Source organism: Anas platyrhynchos, chromosome 12 (genome assembly GCF_047663525.1).
Source record: "Anas platyrhynchos isolate ZD024472 breed Pekin duck chromosome 12, IASCAAS_PekinDuck_T2T, whole genome shotgun sequence".
Lineage (NCBI taxonomy): Eukaryota > Metazoa > Chordata > Aves > Anseriformes > Anatidae > Anas > Anas platyrhynchos.
This window is the reverse complement of record NC_092598.1, coordinates 3,825,414-3,848,341: the sequence shown is the minus strand read 5'-3', so window position 1 is coordinate 3,848,341 and position 22,928 is coordinate 3,825,414. Positions and strand designations below refer to the sequence as shown.

Genomic DNA, 22,928 nt, shown 5'->3' with positions numbered 1-22,928 from the left:
TGCCTCTGGAAAAGTAGTGTTCAGATTTAACATGGAGAACATTGTTCAACAGGACTTCTTTTGGGTCTTGTCTGCTGTAAATGAAGTTATATATTCAAAAGGGATCTAAATGCTGAAGTTTACCAGATAGGATTTGTATTATGCTCTTGACATGGAAGCCTTTAAGCCTCAGTAAAAATTTTCTTGCAGCTTAAGCTTACAGTAACTGGTGTGACCAATATCTGGGGATATTGTGAGATCTATACCGTACTGCTCAATATCATTTGATTGTAGTAGAGTTTCAGGCTATTTGAAGAACATGGCTGTGTCTTAAGGTGCTGCAAGATTTTCAAATCTATTATTTACATCAGAGTTGCAAATCTATTATTTACACCACATAATGGGTTTTACTTCCATCGCTTTTTAAGCCAATTTGATCTAGTCCCTGAGTATGTCCTCATATGCGGTCATTAAGCATGTATGATGTTATCTGGTTGCTTTGTGTTGATCCTAGGCTTGTCTGAAAGGCATGAGCAGAGGTTTAAAATTGGGATGTTTTAGTTTATTTTAGTAAATGTGCTTTTGAGACATTGAAGCCGCCAAGTAGATAACTTTTGTGAGAAACCTCCAAGCATGCCTCTGTTCGGTGCTTAGTAGCAGCTCTGTAGATCCATCCACTGCTCAACTTTATATGTAATTGTGACAAACCAATGGAGATTCAGGTCTCTGGTATTTGGGTCTCCAGGCTGAACACCCACTGGTGGGAGTGTCTGGGTTTAGATCATTAGAACTGTAGTGTTCAGCCCACACCAAACTCCTGAGGAGTTGGAAAGTAGGGACTATTTCAGTCCCTTTTGTTCCCTCATCTTGACATCTCTTTCCCTATCTCTATCCATTTTTTCTTCTGGAAACTGCCTTTTTTGAAATCTTTTTCTCCCTGAATTCAGAGAGGCACAGCAAATATTTTGTCTGAACGTTGTGAAGCTTGGTAGTCCAGGGAAATGACATTAGGACAGCAAGTAGGTTTCTGTCCTTCATTTACAAACTTGCTCTTGAGGCAAAATGGCTAAAGACATCGGTGAGCTTGCATCCTTACAGATCTGCCACCTGTGATCATGAAACAAAAGGCTGGAAGGGGCAAGAGGGGTGAGCTACAGGAACAGCGTGTAAATGAGGGGTGATTTGCACTGATTTTGTTCAATTGCGTGCAGAACTGAATGGAGACTGACCTGCTACACTGCTCTGTTTCCTTAGTGAGTCAGTGGAGCAATTTCCTTCTCCAGGCTGTCCAGACTGGACCTCTCATGAGTGTTAAATTTGCATTTCTTTACAAAACGCTCTCTCCGTATTATTTTTGAATATGCAATTACATGGCAAACATGTTTGTATTTCTCTTGATGACTGTATTTACAAGACCAGCATTTGTGATGCTTTTAAACCCAAGATTATTCAGTCTTCTAATTTTAGAGCTGTTTCTTTCTCCCTTCAATACAAACCTGGTGTTACCAATTGAAAATTGGCCTTGGCTACAACTTGCAGAATTATAAACAAATTGAGATCAATTTTTAAAAGTAAGGAAACTTGTTTTTCCCCTACATTGTTTTTCATGCACCTGTATTCTTCATTGTGGACTCCCACTAACAGTATGCACATCACAGAATAAAGCTCCTCACAAGGCCCCAGCTTCCCCATAAAGAGATGGGGAGACACAAAAAGGGTCCCCTCAAGTAAGGATTACAATCAGCAGATTAGTAAAGAGGGGAAGTTTCTGTGAGACTGATATCCTTTTTCAGTCTCTGTCTCTTTACAGATGTGGCTGTGATAAAGAACAAGGTCAGATCTTTTCTTTGTGTTGGTCTTTTGCCAAAACAAATTTGGTGCTGGTTAAAGGTATAAGCTTCTAGTGATGGAGAAATGTCTTCTCTACCCACAGGTGTTGTGGCAGGATCCTCTTGCTTTTGTTTTCTCCTCAGATCTCTCTCTCTCCCTCCTGCCCCCAAGTCTTGTTTTCAGTGAGATTTCTTCTTCCAGAGAGCTACCACCAGAGGCTTTTGGGCTAAACCTCTTCATACCAGATTACATGTGAATAATTCAAGCACATTAGCATTCATCCACACCCCCACCAAGGCTGTTGCCCAACTGAACTTACTCCTAGCTACCCTTTTTCCCAACTTTGTTCTATTTTCCACTGTTCCTCTCCCTTTTGAAGGCAGACACCCATACTCACTGCTCCTTGCACAACATCCCACGGGGATGGCCAGCTGCTGCTGTGGATGTCTTGTGTGACTGAGCTGCTAATGAGAAATAGGGTACTGCAGAGCACGCTGCCTTTGAGTTGTGCGCTCAGGTCAGGAGTGATTTCAGCAAGGGAGATTTCTGAGCAGGCTTGTTCATGCCTCTTGCTCGTTCACCTCGCAGCAGCAGGTCAGGAGCGACCTGCTTGGGAACCTTCCACGCGGAAAGCACTGGCCTCTATCAACTGAAATAAAAACCTCTCTGGTAATGGCCTACTGGTAGTGGTAGCTATTCTGTTCTGGAGCAGGAATGTGTAAAGTTGTAATCCTGGGCAGGGAAGCTCTGAACTTGAGGCCAATGATGGGAGAAATGTCTTTGTTCGCGGCCAGTCTCTGAAGAGGTAACTGGCAGATGATTATTGATTTCCAAGTAGTCTGCAGTGGTAAAAATTCTTTGCTCGAGCCGTTCCTCAGTCTTCTGTGCGGATATTTCCATTTGTGACCTGTGATACTCCAGTGGAGTATCCACTCTCGCCCCGTTTGTTTTATGTCTTCGCTATCAACGAGGCACCTCGCTCTGCAGAAAGCCTCTCTGCCCACGCGTTGCTTTTTCTCATTTGTAGATCACTGCCTCAGTAGGGTGCAATCTCTTGAAACAAACATTGATTATAAAGATAAAGAATGAAGAGGAACATTAAAAATTGTTTGGATGGGTCAGGTTATCAGAATGTAGAGGCTTCCCATCCCTCCAGAACAGGCCTAGCAGTAAAGCTAGCTCTTCTGGCTCTCTCAGTGACCTTCTAAGTGACTTTACCTAGCAAGGACACCAATTAGCAGTAGTTTAGTCCAATGGGATTAGCTTAGAGACTGATAAATTCATGTCATGTATGCCTCTGAAAGGCCAGCACCAGCCTTTCCTTGCTGGATTGGGTATGAATGGGCACATGAAAGGTGAACTATTCTATATTCTATTACTTATCCCCTTGGGCAACAAAGTCATCCCCTGTAAAGCTGAACTTTAAATATGATGGTTATTAAGGCTTGTCCAGGCTTGAGATTTAGCTCATATAAATTCTGACAGGAACAAATGACTCTAAATTGTGACCAAACCTTTCTTTTTCCCCATTCCCTTGCCCTTCCAGGTCTGCAGTTTGAGGAGGAAACAGTGAATAAGAATAGCACAAGAAGATAAACAGATACTTGAAAAAAAAGTTTTCCATCTCCCTTCCTAATGCAAAACTTTACAGCAATGTGCAGTTGAAGGCAACGTGGCTGTGACAGGTACTTTTCTATTTTAAAGTTGACTAAGAACAGGTAACAAGTGGTGGGGGAGTGGAGCGTGTCAAGCTGTATGTAGGGCTCAGTGGAGAAGATGGCAGAGCATAATGCAATTTCCTGGGTAAAGGAGCTATCAGATCATACACAAAAGTATTGATGGAAAAGCAGGTTGACCAAAATGAATCACTAATACATATTAGGGAGTGGCTAGATTTGGGAATTATTTCTGGCTCTTGTTGATGGGCAAGCCATTTTCTTTTTCTCATTTTGTCCCTGTTCCGTTCTTCCTTCTTTTTTTTTTTTTTTTTTTCTTTTTTTTTTTCCTGTTCATGTGGCAAGCACCAAAGAGCAGTTACTGCGGGTACTGCGAAGTTGAATTAATGTAAGGTCTGACTTCGTGTCATCTCATGGACTAAAAATCATGTCAGCTTCACCATCTGTTCTTTCAGTTTGAATGAAACCTACTATATTCAGAATGGCAAAGGAAAAGTAAAGGCTGGGGTGGAAGACTGCTACCACTGAGTTTCAGGGTAGGAGGGATCACTAACTCTCCTCCCGCCTACCCCAACTCATTTTTGTCAGGAAGCAGCAATGGTTAGGCAGAGTTCTCATAGATCGGCACAGGCAAAGCTGGCAGAAAGCCCATGGCCACAGCAGTCTGCTGCTCAAGGCAGCTCTGCCTGGGTTGCATCCACCTAGAGCTGGCCGTGAAAATAGTCTGCCGTTAAAGACAGCCCACATAGTACATTTGTCAGATCAATTAAATTAGCTTAAAAAGATCTCTTATGTTAAGTAGATGCAGCTTTCTTGCATATTCAAAAGCTGTTTTTTCAAGGACTACCTACAGCATCTAGCCTGCTGGGGCTCTGACCTCACTGGGGATCTCGAAGCAGTATCAGGAGCTGACTAAATAGAGCTTTATTTAGGGTGAAACAACATGTCCTTTGACTTAAGATAATGGTACTCTGCGAAGCTGCATGAGTCTGTTATTAGCCAATGGTCCCTGTAAAAATACTCAGTGATGTTGCAGAGCAAAAGAGGATAAAACCAAACTGTCTTGTGCCAAGTGATAAAACCTTTTGCATACGGTTATACTACTATCCTTTGCCCTTATAATGCCTTTCACAGAAGGATCTTGAGACATTTTCCAGACGTTAGTTAATTAATCTCCATAACATCCCTGTGAATTAGGTGACTTATCTACTATTTTACAGACGGGTGAACTGAGGCGCGTAGAGGTTAAGTGTCTTTCCTGAAGTTAAACAGTGAATTAGAGGGAAATGCTGGGAGTAAAATGAAGGGCCACAATTGTGTTTAACAGCCATGTTCTTTCATCAACACTACAGTTAGCTGAGAAAGCTACCTCCCTCTCTAGACCGTGTCCTGTTTAAAAGGAAGGTGGTCAAGTTCAAATATTTCTGTGGGTGTTTGCAAAACATTAGCTCATTAGTAAGTATTTTACTTGTAGTTTAAATACGTGACATGGATTCTTGGGTATTAAGTGAAAGATTGTACTATGTAAAACAGTGGTTTCTTATTGAAGCCAATTAAATCCTTCTCACGGGGGAATGAAACTGTGTTTAAAGACACCAACTGCATGTGTATGTTTTCCCAAAAAAGCATGAACACCTCAAACTGAAATGTATATTTTTAAATGGCTTCCAAGCTTGGCATTATAGTCTCTCTTGCACCTCAGAGAAATTGATTTTCTGCATATGTTCAGCAGATTCTTTGATCATACTTTTTTATCAGAGAAAAAAAAAAAAAAAAGGAACTACTGAGTTGCTTTGTATTTAAGCAGACGCTCTGGAAGGTTGAGAATGCATAATTCATATTTGCAAATGTTGACAACTTGGGGAAAAGAGGTAGGTATTCAATACCTGTCCCACATGGTATAGCCTGTCTGAATGAATATATACAATAGGAAGGGTAGCAGTCTTGTAGAGATATAGTTGCCACCTGTGTTTTGGCAAGCACCATATTTACTGGCATAAAGCCCATTCATCTTTGAAATGCTCCAGCTGCTGATGATCTGTTCTATTTTAATAAGGTGTCTCCAGATGTTTATGAAGAACCAGCGCAAAGGAGATGATCTATTTGACAGGCAGAACGTGAGTATGGGCCTCCCAAATACTCCGTTGTGACTTTCATGATTAATATTGACACGTTGAATTTGGCAGCTCTTACCGAAGCAATCTACTGCCAGATGGTGAAAGAATGGAAGGGGGCTGGAAGGAGAGGCAGAGAGACTTTCCACCTGCTGCTACCCAGTCAGTAGTCACAGTGCCTGGCACAGCTAGGGATGAAGAGGAAGCTGGAGGTTAGTAGTGCTGTATGATGGACTGGGTGGGATGCACGTTCTGGTCCTGCATCCCTCTTTTTGTCGATGACAAACCTAGGATAGGTCATCAGCTCTTCTCTCACAAGGGAAACAAGCATCCATGGCCTCCTTCCAACCCGCAACAAATTACCTTTGTTCTTCCAATTAATTTAGCCTTCTGCTTAGTGTGCAGCAAATGTATAATTAGCTCCAGGAAGACAGAAATGTTATTTCAAAAAACTGTTTGAAATATCCCAAAGAGGCATTCCAGCAGGCTTTACCCAGTATTCCTCTATCTCCATTCCCACTTTAATTACCAATGAGCCTCCTTGTTTAATGCTATTTTATGGAGCTGCTCTTTCTTTCTCTGCTGCTATTAGAAAGTTGCTGGTGTGGAAAAATCATGGAAAGTGTCATGAGAAGAATCATGGCAGAATGAGCTCGTTTTGAAAATCACTATTCAAAACTAGATGGAGGCTTATGGGTTTTTGTTTGTTTTGGGGTTTATTTATTATTTCTGGAGCCTGACAGTGATAAATTATCAGCAGAAGAATGCTGAATCTTCCATTCTTTCCTCTTTTTGCTTGGGAAAGTGGGACCAGAATTATGGGTGAAACATTGCCTCTCTTGACTATGTAGTCTCTTATGATAGCGGAACAGTGCAGGCATAGAAGTACTACATAAATTTGACTTTCAGTGTAGTTCAAAATTGTGCTTATCCTGCATTTGTCAAGATGGGGTTTGAAATTCAAGTGAATATAAGAAGAGAGAGTTTTCATCCGTAAGTGAGATAACAATGTGATCTGTGGCTTTCATCTCTGGATTCCCTGCCTCACCATCCCTAGAGACATGGGTTTTTAATATCCTGAACTGTCACCTGAGCTGGAGGAGGACACCAGTAATGCAGCCATCCATCCCATCTCGTGCACGGTGCCAGCTTGCAGAAACAAAAAGATTTATTTCTTCACACCTAGTGTATGTTCATTCTGATTCTACCTCACTGAAGTGAGTTGTTTCTGATTTTTGCTGGGGTAATAAAAGAGAATACGATTTTTGCAGAGAAGCACAAATGCTACAGATTCTTGTTTTGTTTGAAAAGAAGTTCAAGCCTTCTACATCTATTTTTTTTAGGGGAAAGTAGGTCAGAAATGCCATTTCCTATTTGGTCACCAACACAATCTCTTGCTAAAATTCTGACCCATTTCTGTTTTTCAGACACAGGGCTTACAATAAGTAAAATAACTTCAGATTCTTGTATTGCTTGTGTTTAGTTTTGCAATACCTTCCTATCCCTATTGTATATTGTATCCCTATAATGCTCTATATGTATGCCCATGTGGTTTTATCAGTAGTTGATATACAGCCTATGTGCTGGGTAGAAATACTGCAATCAGCAGTGACTGAGGAGGACTGGAAGTCAAGGATACTATTCTGTCCAGTTTCAACGCTATGGGGAATTTGATTGTAGTCCGACCCCACACTGAAATAGGAGGTCACAGTCCCAAAGGTGCTGGTATTGGAATGTGTCAATATGTGATTTTTTAGCTGAGGGCAGAAAATAACTTCCCTTAGCAAAGAAAGAGATGAAGAAAAGGAGACTGGCTGTGAAAAACTGAAGGGCCATGTCCCCTCTTGCTTAATTATATAACTTGGAAAGTTCCTCCCCTGAACCTAAGCAAAGTATCTTTATTGTCTGAAGTATTTCTCCATCCCCAGAGGATTACCCAAGTGTTATACTTACACACATAGAAATCTTCCAGCACCAGCTGGAATACAATTCACTGCTGGATTGGGAACTGGCACTGAAATGACCAAGGAGTTCAGGACAGGAAATGAATGATGCCATTATGCCCAATTTCAACTTCACAGCAATTTTGGGAGGCAGAATGTCAATACCCAATCTACAACCAGGTCATTGGGCTATCAAGCCTGGAGTTGAAAAGCACCCTGGATCCTGCCATCTGTTAAGGCCTATCAGTGGCACTTAGTGCCACGGTATCTGAGCATCTAATGACTACAAGGAGTAAGGATCTCAGCTGTACTTCTCATCCAGAACCTGATTCTTCCCTTAACGCTATGCTGAAGCATTGCTTCATTACAGAGGGTAGAGTGCCATCTACTGAATCAGGCCGGCAGCATGTTTTTGTAACTTCCACAAAAATGTGAAATGATCTCGTACCTTTATCGATTTATCCTAGTGCTCTCTGCTGACTATTCATTTAAGACAGCCCTCTCTGCTCCTTCAGTTCAGTCCTCCCGTATGTTCTGCCTGGAGCTGAGCACTCTAACGATAAATAATGGACAGTAATTTAGCATCAGTGGTGTGTTAGAGTCACGCTAGCAATTCTGAAATCACATTATTCCAACCACTTTGCTGTATGGTTCTGTGTCATTTTGAAGACTATTTGACATATTTCATAGAAAAATATCTTTATCCAAATCATATATATTTCAGATTTTAGGATCTTTTGCAGTTGTATAGCTCTTGAACTCTGCGCTGTTTGTGAATGATTATTGCAGATCCCACTTATTTGAAAGCTTCCTAAGTTACATTTATAAAGAGTTACAGAACATGGCTGCTCTGAGAGACGAAGGGAATACAGGGTCCATTCAGTGGCCAGGAATCCTGCAATATATGGAGATTGATTCTTAACTCAAATATTGAGGGTTTTCTAATTTTCTAAATTCTAATGAACTAAATGGTACAGTTCTGGCCATTTTTAAAGGCTATATACCCCTGTTAGCTAAAAGGGAAAATGAATGAGATTTGCTCCTTTCACGTAACCTGGAAGGTTTGCTATCCCATGGGCCCTAGGTTTGACAGTTGTAACTGCTTTAGTGTTTCTTCACTCATTCCCTTCAGGCAGCAAATCTGTTCCTGCTCTTTGGAACAGAAAAAAAATAAAAGGAATTGTTCTTGCTGTCATCATGAGGCTCTGACTCCAGTGTGACAACTCCAGGCTTTTGGCTGTCATTTAGAGGTTGCTGAACTATCTCACTAAAGGCAATAGAGACAAAGAAGTGTGACTCTGAACCTTACCAAAATTCAGGATTCTAAGTTGGGTCTGGCTTGTGCATGAGCTCAATGATGTGATGTCTTCAGAAGCTGTTTAGTTCCAACAACTATACCTAAAAATTGATAAAATCAAAGAAATAGTTGAAGTACAAGACATGTATTTTCTGTGCAAGCCAGCTTTCCTGGACTCAATAATAACTTCACACTAAGGCAAAACTCTTGAACTGTAATAAGCTCCTGTGATCAAAATGTAGCACCAGGCCTAAGATGTCTTCTCAGGAAAAAAAAAAAAAAAAAAAAAATATTTCTGTCACTGAACCTAGAAAAGTATTTCCCCTATCTGGTAGTAAGAATTCTGCCACCCAGGTGATGATTCAGCTCTATGCATGGGAAAAAGGTAAAAAGCTAACCAGGTAATATCACCGTAAGACTTGCATTTCACTAACAATCATTGTAACAAGCAAGGCTGATGTTTAAACAACAATAGTTATTCCAATGAAGATTACAAGATCTTTAGTCATGGATTCAAATTCCTTAGTTAAATATATAGAACGATATATATGCAATAAATCTGAAGAATTATGTGGTGTATATTTATTCTGTGATAAAGCATCACATGTAGGTCCTCCTCCAAAAAGGTCCACAGGGTCTAGTAGGAGTTGCTCCAGAACCACAAAATCTCACTGAAGTAATGATAAGAATGGTTAGACTAAATCTGTCAGGCTTCATAGCATCATTAAGCTTTGGAGCAGGCTGAGAGATTAACTAGCTTCTCAATGTTTGTTCTAGTGTTTTGTTTTTTTGTTTTTTTTTTTTTTTTTTTTTTTTGTTTGTTTGTTTGTTTTTTGTTGTTTTTGTTTTTTTTTTTTTTTTTTGTTTGTTTTTCCTATGATTCTGAAATCAGAATCCTAGAAATCAGAGATAGGAAAACTGTGATGTTTTGTGATGGTGGTCAGCTGTTCCAATTTCTGTTTAGCAGAAGTGGCTTTCAACTAGCCTGGCATTTCCAGGCATTTAGTCTTCCCCAGCTTCAAAGAAGCACATTTCCAGTAATTGTGTATTTATGCTCTGTTATAAGTGCATGTGTTTGCTCATCACCTTGGAGCTGGAGATGGTGCCCACAGTACTCCGAGGTGAAGCATACATCTTCTGTGTCCTTGCAGCGAGGGCATGTGCCCTCAACCCTTTCAACCCTTTCTCCCTCTGAGAGCTGAAACTCCCTGTTTATCTCCAAATAACATTTTTTTTCTACTCAGACCTAGTTAATACATGCTAACCTTAGTGTAAACAGTTTTTTCATAGAAAAATTCCCTCAGGAAAAGTTCGTTTGATTTTTGAGGAGTTGCTTAGCTGTAATCATGCAGAATTCTCTGGGTTTCAAGCCGTGTGCCTCCTGCAGAGGTGTTCTGCCTGCTAATGATAGGAATTCAAGCTGTTCATTTTGTTTAGGCAAGGGCGCTTGAAGGACAGCTTGCTATTTTCACCATCCCTTCCTATCTTAGACAAGAAAAACTGCAGAACTTTTGCAGAGTAAGTGTTGTAGTCCCTCTGCTTAAACCTGCCTCTGAAAATACATGGGTGTTGCTATCAAGAATGAGCCACTTGTTTTTGTCTTTTCTAAGAGGTTGCTGTAGGGAGAGATTTCCATCCTTTTCTGATACAAGCTGTAAAACGGTGAGAAAAAGTGACTGATACCATAGTGAAAGCTTTCTGTCTTCAGAATGAAGATATACTACAGAAAAACTAGGCAGATACTTAAGAGTAGATTTGTAGTACGCAGTGAAAATGACTGTTCACTTAGTTCCAGGCAAAGCTGTCTCCTCCAAATTATTTTTAAGGGAATCAGGCTTATTTTAATGGGCTGGAATGGCAGCCCTCTTGCAGACTTGGAAGAAGTTGTTACTGCAATCTTTGCTGTTCACAGCATTTCACTACACTTCTTCCTTCTCCAAGGCATCCTTGTAAATCCCTGTTCCAGTGCAAGTCCCTCTGTTCCCTGAAATGACAATTGTGGGAAACTGGCACTGGGTCATAGCCACATTCTCATATGAAGGGGAAAGGACTTGCATCTCCACCAGATGTTTTTTGAGACAGCTCTACACTGCCCCTGCCTCCCTGTGCTGTCCAAGAAACCACCTGCCATAGTCCTTTCGTGGAGGAATTCACGGAGGATGCGAGCTGTTGCCCCTCTGTGCCTTCCTCAGGGAGCCAAGAGCATGTTATCATTCTTCTAGACAAGTCCTTAGTTTGAAATGCTTGGGAATGTGTATTCCAATAGTGGGCTGTGTTTATATGCAATATATCTCGAACAACAAAAGGTAATGAATCACTTTTCAGGCTGTTTGCATGCAATTAATAAAGCGTTAGTAATACAGAGGATGGTAGCCCCTGTGTTAACGCTGCCTGCCGGCTAAATTCCTCTAAATGTCTGCTCAATTTTCCCTGATATCTTTGCCAGTGCTCAGAATACAAAATGTGTTTTGTGACAGTGGCTCTGTGTTCTCGTTAATCCGGCATGTTGTTCCCTCTGGTAGTGGGTGAATGGAGCTCAGGACTGTGTTAGAGGCCCCAAAACACACAGTTTGCTTCAGCTTGATCCAAACCCGCTCACATCTTCTCATTGCGGGGTTGTGTGCAGTGAAACAAAGCACAAGAAACAGAAGAAAGTTTGCAGAAACTAAAGGTGTGAATAATGCCATGAGGGAAATGAGAAAATAGCTTTTGGCACCTTCAGACCAAGCTATCTGGGTCCTAACATTTCTGTAGCATGTTGCGTGGTAGCTGCCTGCTCTCCCTGCCCTGTGAGAGAGGCCCCTGGGCTGTGGAACAGCTCGTATTGATGAGATGTGGTCGATGGCTGAGCATTTTAGCATTCAGTGCAGGTGTGACTGCACCTATATCCTCCCTGTAGAGCTCCTCATTCACCTGTTACTGATGTTAATTCATCATTCTTTGCAGGTAAGGAAAGAAAAAAAAAAAACATGGGGTTCAGGGGAGAAAATCTACAGCAGAAGCCAGCGAGGTGAGTACATTTGGGCATTAAACATGGCTGAGAGAGATTTCGAATTCTAATCGTGACTTTTCCCTAAGTATTTGTTCTGCCCTATCAGCTAATACAGCAATGGTGCATACATTAACATCCTGAAATTGAAATAGAGATCAAGGGTATCGGGTATAAATTGGTTTTACAGCATAACGTTAAATAATCAAACCATACTGGAGCAGCCTCTGTGACAAAATGACTTACATTTTTGGTGCTGCTTTTTAAATGTGATTATGCATTTTAATTGTTTAACTTCAGTCTATGGAGTAGTTTCAAGGATGTTTTAAAATAGCTTACAGCATGAAAAGCCTCCTGATCTTTAAATACGCCTCAGGTTCAATAAATTTGTTTTTAATTTTGCATGATGTGTGAAACAGAAATTTTGTTCAGTGCTTGCGGGGGGGCGGAGCAGGGTTTCATAAAACACTCTGGGACAAGGAGGCTACACAGGCGTAAAGGCGGTAGAAATTTACATTCTGCTTCTTGTCTTGTATCACTGGAAGAACACAAAGCCCCTGTAAATATCACAGTGTTTGGAGGAGCAGTACACTTCTGCTGTTCTAAGCCTTAGAAGGAGCAGCACTACGGTATAATGGGGCTCAAATAAAGATGCAAAGGTGGCTGGTTTGTCTTGCTGCTCTCCTTCAGCCATTCATCTCATTGTTATCTCCATGAAGTGGAACCCTATCCATGGTTCTGGGTAGCCCAACCAAATGTAGAACCAATGCCAAACCTCAGTGAATTTGTTCCTGCAGTATGTAGATCCCCTCCCATGACCATGAGGCAGGAGCGGGTTAATTTGGAGATGCATCTTGCAACCATGATAATGCATGAAAACAGAGATTTAATTCTGCACTTTGTTTTTACTCCTGACTATTCAGAGAGCAGAGAGTCATAATTTACAGTGCCAATTGTCAGCATTTTTAACCAAATCATTGCTTAAAACACTGGAAATATGATAGGAAAAAATAAATGGCAGATGGTGTCATTCTGCTAAATGTTGTTTACTGTTGTCTGTTGTTTTAGAAGCGCTCAAAGTGGAATTTAAACACGAGCTTTATCATGCAAGCGACAGACCTCTCCTTCAAGGGTTTCAATTTAATACATTTCTTGTTGATGAGTGGCACTAATAATCGAGGTCATCGGTCACCTTGAATCCCAAAGTCTTTGGTGAGAATGTGGTGGGGGAAGGCCTTCAGCACGTCCTTGATCTGTGTGAGGTAATTAAAACTTCAGTCACCTCCACAGTTCCCACTGGTAAATTCCTAAATTGCTGTCTTGATTTTTATTTTAAAATGGTTCTGACCTTAAAGAAAAATATCACTGTGAAGAATTTGTAAAGAAATAAAATTAAGTGCTTGTAAAACCAGTTTGTGAAAGTAGCCCAATCGTCTCCTCCACTGCCACCCTACAGTGCTGAAAGAATTGAAGACCTCTTGCTTAGGGATTGTGCTGGTTCTGAATACATCTTTTGTTCAAATGTTCAGTTTAAAAGGTGAGAACTGGGGCTGTTTATGAAGAACACAACTTTGTGCCCCTTCACACAATAGAGTAACACTGAAAATTTGGAAAAAGGACTTGCAAAGAATTTCCAGACCACTGAGACGTGGTTAATTGACTTTTAAGATGCACCCAGTTCTCAGTTGCATGGTACACTTGTCAGATTTATTAAAATGACACATCTATTTGTAACCCTCTGATAAGAACCTGATTAAATTTTTTGCCTGACTCGTTGGAGATCCCAGTGATGTCCCTTCTAATAAATGTCGATTGCATTTGTCATTAATTTTAACATTTGCAGTCCCATTAATTTTTTAAGAAGGTGTGGTCTATTTATAATGGTTTTCCTGTGTGTGCATTAACAGCAGGCGAGCTGGCTTCACTGAATAAAGTGTAAGGTTTTATTTTTATTTTTTCCGCTATATCACATTTATATTCATTGAGAATCCTCGGTTACTGGAATGAGGCATGTTTATAAAAGATAATAACATGACTGAGGCCTGTACTTGGGTCTCTCTGCATGAATTGAGGCAGGCAAGCACTCAGGTTGTTTTATCTTTGGTGACCAGTCATTTTCATAAAAAAAACTTACTGCTGTGTAGAGGCAGGAATATACTTTCTCCTACCAGATCTGGTGATGAGCCTTGAAGATTGTCTTCCTGGTATTTCACAAGTGAAGCAAATCTTTGCAGAATCAATCTGTTCGCAAGGATCAATGACATTTGCATTTCTGGGCCTTAGATATTTATCTACTGCAGTATTCTTTATTTATTTATTTTACTGCTTTCTAACTTAAAAAGTATACTTAAAAGTATACTTTTAAGGTTAATATATTAAGGTTATTATAAGTATACTTTTTAAGGTTAATATGTTTTGAAGAGAGGATTTGGCTGAAGTTCATTGCCTTACAGTCTAACTGAATTGGGCACCTGTTGTATGATAGGAAACCTTTCCTGTTCTATAGCAGCTGGTGAACTGAATAAATTCCTGTTCTGCTATGGAGCAGCCCCTGGGGAAGCAAACAGACATTGCCTAGATATCACCTCTGGGATGTATTGTACGTCAGAGCTCAGCCCCACTTCAGCATGAACACTCTCCTCAAGTTGGGTCTTAAAATTCATAGACAGTAGCAGATAGCCTTGGGTCTTAAAGCGTGTGTCTTGTTCCTCTGTTATCAGTTGCTTCAATGTTCCCAAACTACACAATGTCTGTTGTGGATAACAGTTACCTGCATCGCTTCCCATTCTCCAGTTGCTATTTCAAATGGAATTTAATTTCTTGAGTGAGGATTGCATATGGTACAGCTTTGTAGACTGAAGAATTTTTATATATGCATTTAACTAGATGAGCTTCACTTAAAAAATAAATAAATAAATAAATGTAGGTATCCAGCAAAATAACATGAAAAACACTTTCTGTTAATGTGTGTACATTTTCCAAAGAGGCAACACCTATTTGATCGCTTATCCCAGAGCTTATATGATGCAAAGTTTTTTAATCCCATGCTGTATTTTCATAATGACCTAATTTCATTAACTCTACATCAGAGTCAGAAAAAAAATACTCAGCAAGCACCAGGTCTTTCAAAACATGCTAAGACTTAAAGCTCAGAAAGGGATTTTTATATCCCATTAATTTCTTAATTGTAAACAAAGCCTCAGTACCTTGTGTAATAACCACATTTCAAAACAGCATGTGGCTCATTAAAGTCCTAACATCTGAACTTGTATATTAAAGGTAACCAAATAATTAATCTGAGTAGCATTCCTTCGATTAGTGAGACTGTAGTGTGCCCACTAGAAGGCACTATCAGCTAGAGAGTTATAATATTGAGGAAAAGAATAGAGTGAGGAAAGAGTTTCATATAAATAATTCCATGTGAATACCTCCAGAACTGCTGACAGGTGCAATTTCAGAGAGAGGATGGACAGTGCATCTAGCCTTGTTTACAGCTATTTCACAGCAAAACTATAATGAATCAAAATTATTTGTTTTTCGAGGTTACAGTGTCATATGTGTTTACAGTATGAAGGAATGCATTACTTGAGTTTTCAAGGTTGGAGGAAGAACCAGTGAGCAGCCTCAGCACTCCCCCAGAAAGACAGGAGGGTGAGGTCTCTTTCTTACCAATTTCCCCAGTAATCTTGGGCAAATCAATGTCCCATGTATCATTCCTTCTGAGGAAAGGAACCAACAGAACTTTACTGGGAATGTTGAGATAACAATTCTAGAGGGGGGTTAATGTGAATTTGCGCAACCATTCCTTGTCTCCCTTGCGAACAAGAGATTGCAAGAATTGCAAGATGAAATTGTATTAACTCCTCATGAGATCCATCCCCAAACTGACAGTAGTGTGGGCAATGGTACTTACCAGGAAAGTTTTTCTGAGGAAACCTCCCTGGGTTCAACTTAGGGAAAGGAAAGGAGGGTTTTGAAACTACCTGTTGCAGACAGGAGCATCGTAGTTTAGGGTCTCTGTATAACCAGCTTCATTCAGTACATGCACCCCATGGTATTTATTAGTTAGAGCTATCTGTGTGCAGTCTTATTTACTGTGCATTGTCAAGACAGAGATTAAATGAAAAATCCTCTTAAGGACTCCATGATTCTGTGTCACTTAACAGTGGGTCTAAGTGTTTCAAAACAGGGATTTATGTTTTGAATCTCTGTAAATGAGAGCATCGCTCCTGTTGTAACGAGAGGTGAGGTAGAAGTTTCAGACCTACTTCTGTTGCCAAGTGTAAATCACTTAGAACAGCATGCACAACTTTGTGCATATGAAACAGCTTCTATGATCTTCAGTTTGCTTGAGAGTTCTCGGGTCTTAAACAGACAGAAAATGATACTGCTATTAATGAGCTGCTATGAGAAGTTTGGCCGAAGACTTGTGTGGTGTCACTCACCATTTTTGTGATAGAAAAAGACTGATTCTACTTGATGTTCCTAACATGGATCTTTTGTCAGAATGCTTCTATACTCAGTAGTTACATGGAAACTGTGTCATTTTCCACAGTAACAGCTGAAAGCAAACCCCAAATTCCATGCTGAAGAAAAGTGGGGGTTGAAGAGGGTAGTAATAATGAAAATTTGGAGAAGTAACAAGTGGTAAGAGCAGAGACAATGGAGAGCCTGAGAAACTTGGGCAGGAGCATGGTTATGGGATTCTGTCTTCTCCATGCTCTGTTTTTATTTTTCCCCATAAATACAGAATCCACAGTCTCTGCTCGCTCTGTGTAATTCTGTACCTCATGCTCATTTTTGAAAAACAGATTCACTGTCCACTTACTTGCTCCTTAGCCCACTAAGGAAGGGAAAGAATAAAGAAAATGACAATTTCAAAAGAGTGTTTTCCATCCATTTCACTGCCTCCTAGTTGGCACCTATCAAAGCAGAAACCCTCTCCCCTGTTGTAGGCAGGCAGGAGGCAGAAATGACCCAATACCCATATTCACTTTCAAAGGCAGAGCAGACAATTTTGCTGTCATAGCATGGGTCTGCTGTGTCTCAACTTGAGCAAGTCTATGTGAAATTGCACTAGGTTTGAATTACAAATCTGAAAATACATCGTCTGCCATACCTGCATCTGCAAGGAAATCAGAGTAGGGTGTATATAATCAGTAAATGTTTATGAAAATAAATTGTAAATATGTCAATAATAAAACACAGCTGTGTGTTACCATGATGACAGCAGAAAACGTATCTTAAAAGAAGTGCTTATGTAGACTCACGCATAGATAGGATAAAAAAAAATGCAAGCCCCAGTCTCAAATGACAGTCCTAAACAGAACACAGCATTACAGAGCTTGGTTTAAATTAATATAAGGAACGCCTTTCTTCACATGTATCCTACTTTCCACTGAGATAATTGCAGATGGCTTTGGTCTATGCTGTAACTAACCAGCACAATGCAGATCTGACAAGGCATGAATTGTGCTTAGTCTTTTACTGTACAGAATACATTTATGTTCTAGCCTGTATTTTATAGACAGAGGTCATGCTAAAGTCTTTCCATAACTTAAAACTAAATACAATCTCAGATAAAATTATATACTTAATGCTAGATTTCGCTTTAATATATATGACCTGACTATTTGTTAACACACAATAATTTATTAGATTTTTTTTAAATGACATTACAAATAGCCTAAGGCTGGTATTACAAGGTATATTGATACATTTCTGTGTTCACAAAATTGCCCTATTATTATCAACTTTTATTACAACTTCCTCTCAATTTTGAAAAATGACCTGTCATATTGCCTTCATAATACACGGGTACTAATTTGGTGGCACTTGAAGAGCAGTCTTAAGCGGGGTCCACATGTAACTGCTGACTGCCACCAGTGCTTTCTTGAATTTGTATTTCAAGCTGGAGTAGGATTGTAATGATTGTCAGTAATATGCGACATAGGTCATTTTTCTTCACACCAGTGACATATTACAGATTCTTCTAAAAACGCTTATAATTACCAAAATACTTTAATGTAATCCATTAAACTTCAGGCCCATAAATGTGGATATGATTATAAAAGCAAACACTTCTAAACTAAGTATTTTGAAGAGTTCCAGCTCTGTTATTCAAAGAATAGCAAGGCTTTACAATTCTGACTGGATTCTCTTTTTGTTACTCAGCATCATTGCCTTGTTTAGCAAACTGTTTTGTACAACAAACCAGCGATTTAAAATGAAAGAGCACATACTCCCACAATCTCATCCCTATTCTCTCAAATATCAATATTTTAATCATAATTGCTGTTCAAAGGTGATTCCAAGTGACACACAGTCAGTTACAAAGTAGAGGTTTACAGTGTTAAAAAAAACTTGAATCCATAGTGAGATTTTTCATAGTAATAGTCTGTTTAAATATACCACATTTGAACGGCAGTCATTGCTTCACTGTGTACAGATGCCTGTAATGTTTAACCTGTATTTCTGTCCTATGTTCTAGGAACACACATGTAAGGTAATACAATGAACATGAGATATGATTTTGATATTCAGTGTCTTACATGTACATTTCCAAAAATCACCTTACTACATTTATGAGGAAAACACAATACATAGTCATCTGCTAGTCAAGACTGGTGCTCAGAGCTAAGATTAATGCCAAGTTTCAAACTTGTGCTTCACTCCACGAAGTTACATAGAAGTTAAGATTCCATTTAATCAAAGTCACTAGATGTTTAGCTATCAAAAATGAAATGTCTAGAAAAAGTATTAAAAAAAGTGACAACAAAAAAAATACACCCAGTAGTTGAGATCCATAAGATCTGTGTTTTAATAGCTAATTGATTCTCATAACAAGAATTCAGAGAGTGAAATTACAGTACACAAATCAAAATATAAACTAACCTATTCCTACCTATACAATATACATTAGGAATGCAAGCTCTGTAACAATATAAAAATGCTTTTACACACAGTAGTTGCAAAAAGCTGTTCGGTAATTCCAAGGGACTGTAGAAAAAAAAAAAAGTCTTCCAGCATTCATCTTAAGTTATTGGCAACCTGTTGGGGAAAAATAATAAAGTATTACTGAGAAGAATTTAAAAAACATACTGATCAGAAAATTTCATTTCAGGGGGTTTAAGCTAAGAAAATTGGCACTGGGGGCAATGAAGCCCATAATAATTTGTATTTTTGTCAAAGCACGCAAAAAATAGATCCTGTAACAAGCAAAAAACATACCCATTTCAAATATATATGTGCTTATTACACAGGCTGCATAGTATTCTAGAACTGACCTCAGAATTTCAGGCATGAGGCTGAGACACGTCTCATTTAGCCACCCTTAAAAAAAAATAATGTTAATCTAACATCATATGTGCATTCATTTACCAGCTCCTTTCCATGGACTGCAAAAATCAAGTTCTGTACAAACTGAAATCCTTCCACTCACATATTGCAACTAGGCTCCAACACACAGCCCTTGTTTATGCTGGAATATTTTGGCATTCCTGCATTGCCCCTTCCTTCTGAAATACCTTTAGCAACAGTTGTAAATGCTGCATGGGGTGACCACTTGAATCTCTTTGAATATTTTTGTACTAGATAGATAATCACTGCTTGCCAAATAGATGAAACATCTACTTCTCTAATGTTTTTGTGCAGGATCTTCCCATCTCTTCTCTTTTCCAAGCAGCAAAGATAGTCTTGCTAAGAGCTGAAATAATGACCATCAGAGCATGTGAACAACAGAGGATGAATACAGCTACAGCAGATCCTCAAAACTAACTATGCATGAAGAAAACATCCTTGGTGAAGAGATTAACAGGTTCCTGCTGAAGGGAGCTTCCTGCACATTCTTGTAACGTACAGCGCTGCTCTGCAGGAATTTCAGACTACCTCGCAAATCAAAGGAAAATTTATTTTTAGTCTTTTAAAGTCAGTAATTTCAAGTGACCCGAGGATTTGTTTCAAGGTTAGCAAGCGATTTTCTCACTTTAACTCTTGTTAGTAGCAGGGGTCTTGTTCTCGCCTTCCAGTTCTTCGACTCCGGCTTGCGTCATGAGGTCTGCTATATTTTTCTCCAGGTCATCTATGCGACAGCTCATGTCATCAAGTTCACTGGCGTTAAGGAATATGACCACAATGTAGCAGTGCTGTCAGGTTGTTGGTTTTGATTATGCCCTTGCTCAAACTCTTATGATCACTTTAAGTGTATCTTACAAATCCCACAGGAAAAATACATAAAAAATATTTCTATGGTGATAGTGTATAGTAGCTATCGGACTTGTAAAAAGGATATTTCGTCCAATTATTTGGTCAGACATGGTTTGAAATTTGTCCTGCATTTGCTGAAGCAACGTCTGCACCTAATAAAAAGGAAAAAAAAAATAACAAGTAAGAAGCCTGTTTTCTTTCTATTAAAGGGGCTGTCACAGTGCTTACCCTTATATTACTAGAACGCATAACGATCTGATTTTCAACATTGCTAAGCTCAAACTTTGCAGAATAATCCCGTATTTTGGTATCGCATTACACAACCACGCAGACACACACGAGAATCAGCCACCAGTTTCAAGACAGGGCACACCACGACCACCCCGCGGCAGCCTTCCCCAGCTCCCCACGCCCATCCCGCGGCCACCCCCTCCCTGTTATGGACCCTTCAGCCTCTCCCCCCCCCCTCGCTGCCCCCGGCTCCGACCGGGGCTGCCCCTCAGGGCCCGGGGCGGGGCCGGGCCGGGCAGTCCCCAGCAGCCCCTCGGGGTAACGCGGCCACCCCCAGGGTGCCGGCCGGGGCCCGGGCGCACCACGGCGGTGAGGTCCTGCACGCTCTTGGGGTCGGGCTCGGCCATGCTGGGCTCGGGGCGGCTCGGCGGGCGCTCGGCTCCACAGCGGCACCGCTTCCGGGATGCGCCTCGCCGCTTCCGGCGCGGGCGCGTCTCGCGGGAAGAGGAGGCCCCGGGGTGCCCTGGGAAATGTAGTCCTGAGGGGGCGGGTGGTAATAGCCCTGCCCTGCCCTCCTGTTGGTGGAGCGGGGAGAATCGTGGAGTCATAGCGTCACAGAGTCACGAATCATGGTGTCACAGTGTCACAGAGTCAATGTTGGACAAGAACTTCAAGGTCACCAAGCCCACCAAGCACCACAAGCCCATGCCCCTAAGCGCCATGTACGCACCTCTTAAAGAGTTCCAGGAATGGCGACTCCACCACCTCCCCTGGCAACTTGTCCCAGTGCCTAGCCAGCCTCTCTGTGAAGAAATTCTTCCTGACATCCAAGCACGGCCTCCCGCCGTGCAATTTGAGGCCATTTCCTCACTTCTGTCACTTGTCACTGTGGAGAAGAGATCAACATCCTTGTCACTGCAGCCTCCTGTCAGGCAGTTGTAGGGAACAATGAGGTCTCATCAGCCTCCTCTTCTCCAGACTGTCCCAGCACCCCGAGCCACTGCCCATAACTCTCATCTTCCTGTCCCTTCTCCGGCTTCGTTGCTCTTCTCTGAATGCGTTCCAGCAACTGCACATCCTTATCAGGAGGGGCCTGAAGCTCCAGGTCCTAGTACAGGAGGACGATCACTTCCCTCATCCTGCTGGCCACACTATTTCTGATACATGCCAGGATGCCACTGGCCTTCCTGGCCACCTGGGCACACCAGCAGCTCACATTCAGCCAGCTGTTGGCCAGCACCCTAATGTCCTTTCCAGGCAGACAACTTTCCAGCCACTCTTCCCCAAGCCCATACCGCTGCTACCAACATCCTCCAGGAGGCCATTGGCCCTGGCCCCTCAGGATGCAGACGGTCTCCCCAGTTCTGCCCCTGAGGGTCTGGCTGGCCCTTGTCACCCTCTGCTGTCTTCACAGAGGCTGTTGGCCCCCACCAGCAGGTGTGAAAAGTAAGGATCAAGCAGTTTTTTGCTTACTGGTACATGCTAACCCATGCTTTTCACTGAGTAGGAGGCAGTCTTGTCAAAAAGTAGCACCTGGCACAACTGTATGGGAAGGGATAACATTAAAACATTTTTATTTTCAAGAGCATTAAGCTTAAACATAATCTTACGCTTAGAATAAAAGCTTTCCTCATATTGAGATTTAGTAGTTTCGCTGATGCTCTTAAAAATAACTTTGCAGGTTGGGGAGATTACAAGTGCATTTTTCTAGCCTCAGAAACAATGCTGTCTGAAGTGGCCTTCACCCCCCTTTTCAGCATTTAATTTAGAAGGGAATGAGCTGTTAAGCCTGGCTAGCAGGCAGCTGCAGGTAATCTGGATTCAGAAAGGGGCTGGCCATAGGAATGGCAGCATTACGGATTAGCGGTGGAAGTCGGAGCTGTTCCGTACACGGATTGATGATTAAAGGGAGTACATTACTGCGGCATATTGTCTTCATGAAATAAAGCACAAATAACAAAGATGCATGCATTAGATTAAATTCATGTCTGCCACAGATTAGTGATATGGTCCTTAAGATACTGTAAAGCTTCAGAGTGGATTTTCGCAGTGGGAATGGTTGCAGGATAAGCATTTCCTAAGTGCAAATTTATAGGCTTTTTAGACCAAAGCTACTCATCTGTAGTTCTCATTTGCGGAATGACTTAGTGTTTACGCAGCTTGCTTATTGTGTACTGAGATAAGATCTAAACAAACTGAAGTAAACAAAAGCATCGAAGGTGCATTTGTAAATGAAGAACATTTCCCATTAGCAGCAGATGATTCTCAAATGTCTCATTTCTAGAGGAAGCTGATATGCTGACACGCTCTGCCTGATCCCATAACTGGTAACAAATGGGAGATGCAGGGCATTTGCATTATTAATGTGCCTTTTGGAACATTGCAGTAGTAATAAAAAACCAACAACAACTTAGTGCCAGTTTGGGTAAATTTTGTTGACTGTTTAAAAGTAAATATAGTTTCTAATTCTGAGAAACGCTAAGAAATTAACTCTCATTTGTTTGTTTGATTTGTTCATGGGAAGGTGGTTGTTTTTATGACTTATTTGCATCACACAAACTACTGTTTCTAAAAGGTCATCATGTCTAGTCGCTAAGTGCAATCTTAAGCAGAGGTTTCTCAGCTGTCCTGGGTGCTGATGTGAACCACACAGGGACTGTGATG

General features: G+C 40.9%; 1 protein-coding gene and 1 long non-coding RNA gene across 3 annotated transcripts in view; one reads left to right on the top strand and one right to left on the bottom strand.

Moving 5' to 3' along the window:
• The window catches only part of LOC140003470 (uncharacterized), a 68,451-nt gene extending 54,688 nt beyond the window's left edge, over positions 1-13,763 (top strand). Inside the window, exons 2-5 of the long non-coding RNA XR_011812219.1 lie at positions 3,356-3,494; positions 5,542-5,602; positions 11,786-11,849; positions 12,897-13,763. This is a non-coding gene — a long non-coding RNA (uncharacterized lncRNA). The remainder of the gene's footprint in view (positions 1-3,355; positions 3,495-5,541; positions 5,603-11,785; positions 11,850-12,896) is intronic.
• Positions 13,764-18,624: 4,861 nt separating this feature from the next.
• On the bottom strand, positions 18,625-20,784 carry HSBP1 (heat shock factor binding protein 1). 2 transcript variants are annotated; one of them, XM_027466978.3, is made up of 5 exons: positions 20,627-20,784; positions 20,119-20,185; positions 19,813-19,932; positions 19,115-19,159; positions 18,625-18,878 (listed from the first exon to the last, which is right to left on the bottom strand). In XM_027466978.3, the coding sequence occupies exons 1-3, from the start codon at positions 20,669-20,671 to the stop codon at positions 19,814-19,816; spliced, it is 231 nt and encodes a 76-aa protein (XP_027322779.1). In that variant the 5' UTR covers positions 20,672-20,784; the 3' UTR covers positions 18,625-18,878; positions 19,115-19,159; position 19,813. The 2 variants fall into 2 exon arrangements, with proteins under 2 accessions (XP_027322779.1, XP_027322778.1); XM_027466977.3 differs by lacking the exon at positions 19,115-19,159.
• Positions 20,785-22,928: the final 2,144 nt, after the last annotated feature.

Coding starts and splice junctions, on each gene's coding strand:
- HSBP1 (XM_027466978.3), bottom strand. CDS start 20,671: ATGGCCGAGCCCGACCCCAAGAGCGTGCAGGACCTCACCGCCGTG. Junction 20,186..20,626: donor TGCAGGACCTCACCGCCGTG/GTGCGCCCGGGC, acceptor CCTTTTTATTAG/GTGCAGACGTTGCTTCAGCA. Junction 19,933..20,118: donor TGACCAAATAATTGGACGAA/ATATCCTTTTTA, acceptor ACGCCAGTGAAC/TTGATGACATGAGCTGTCGC.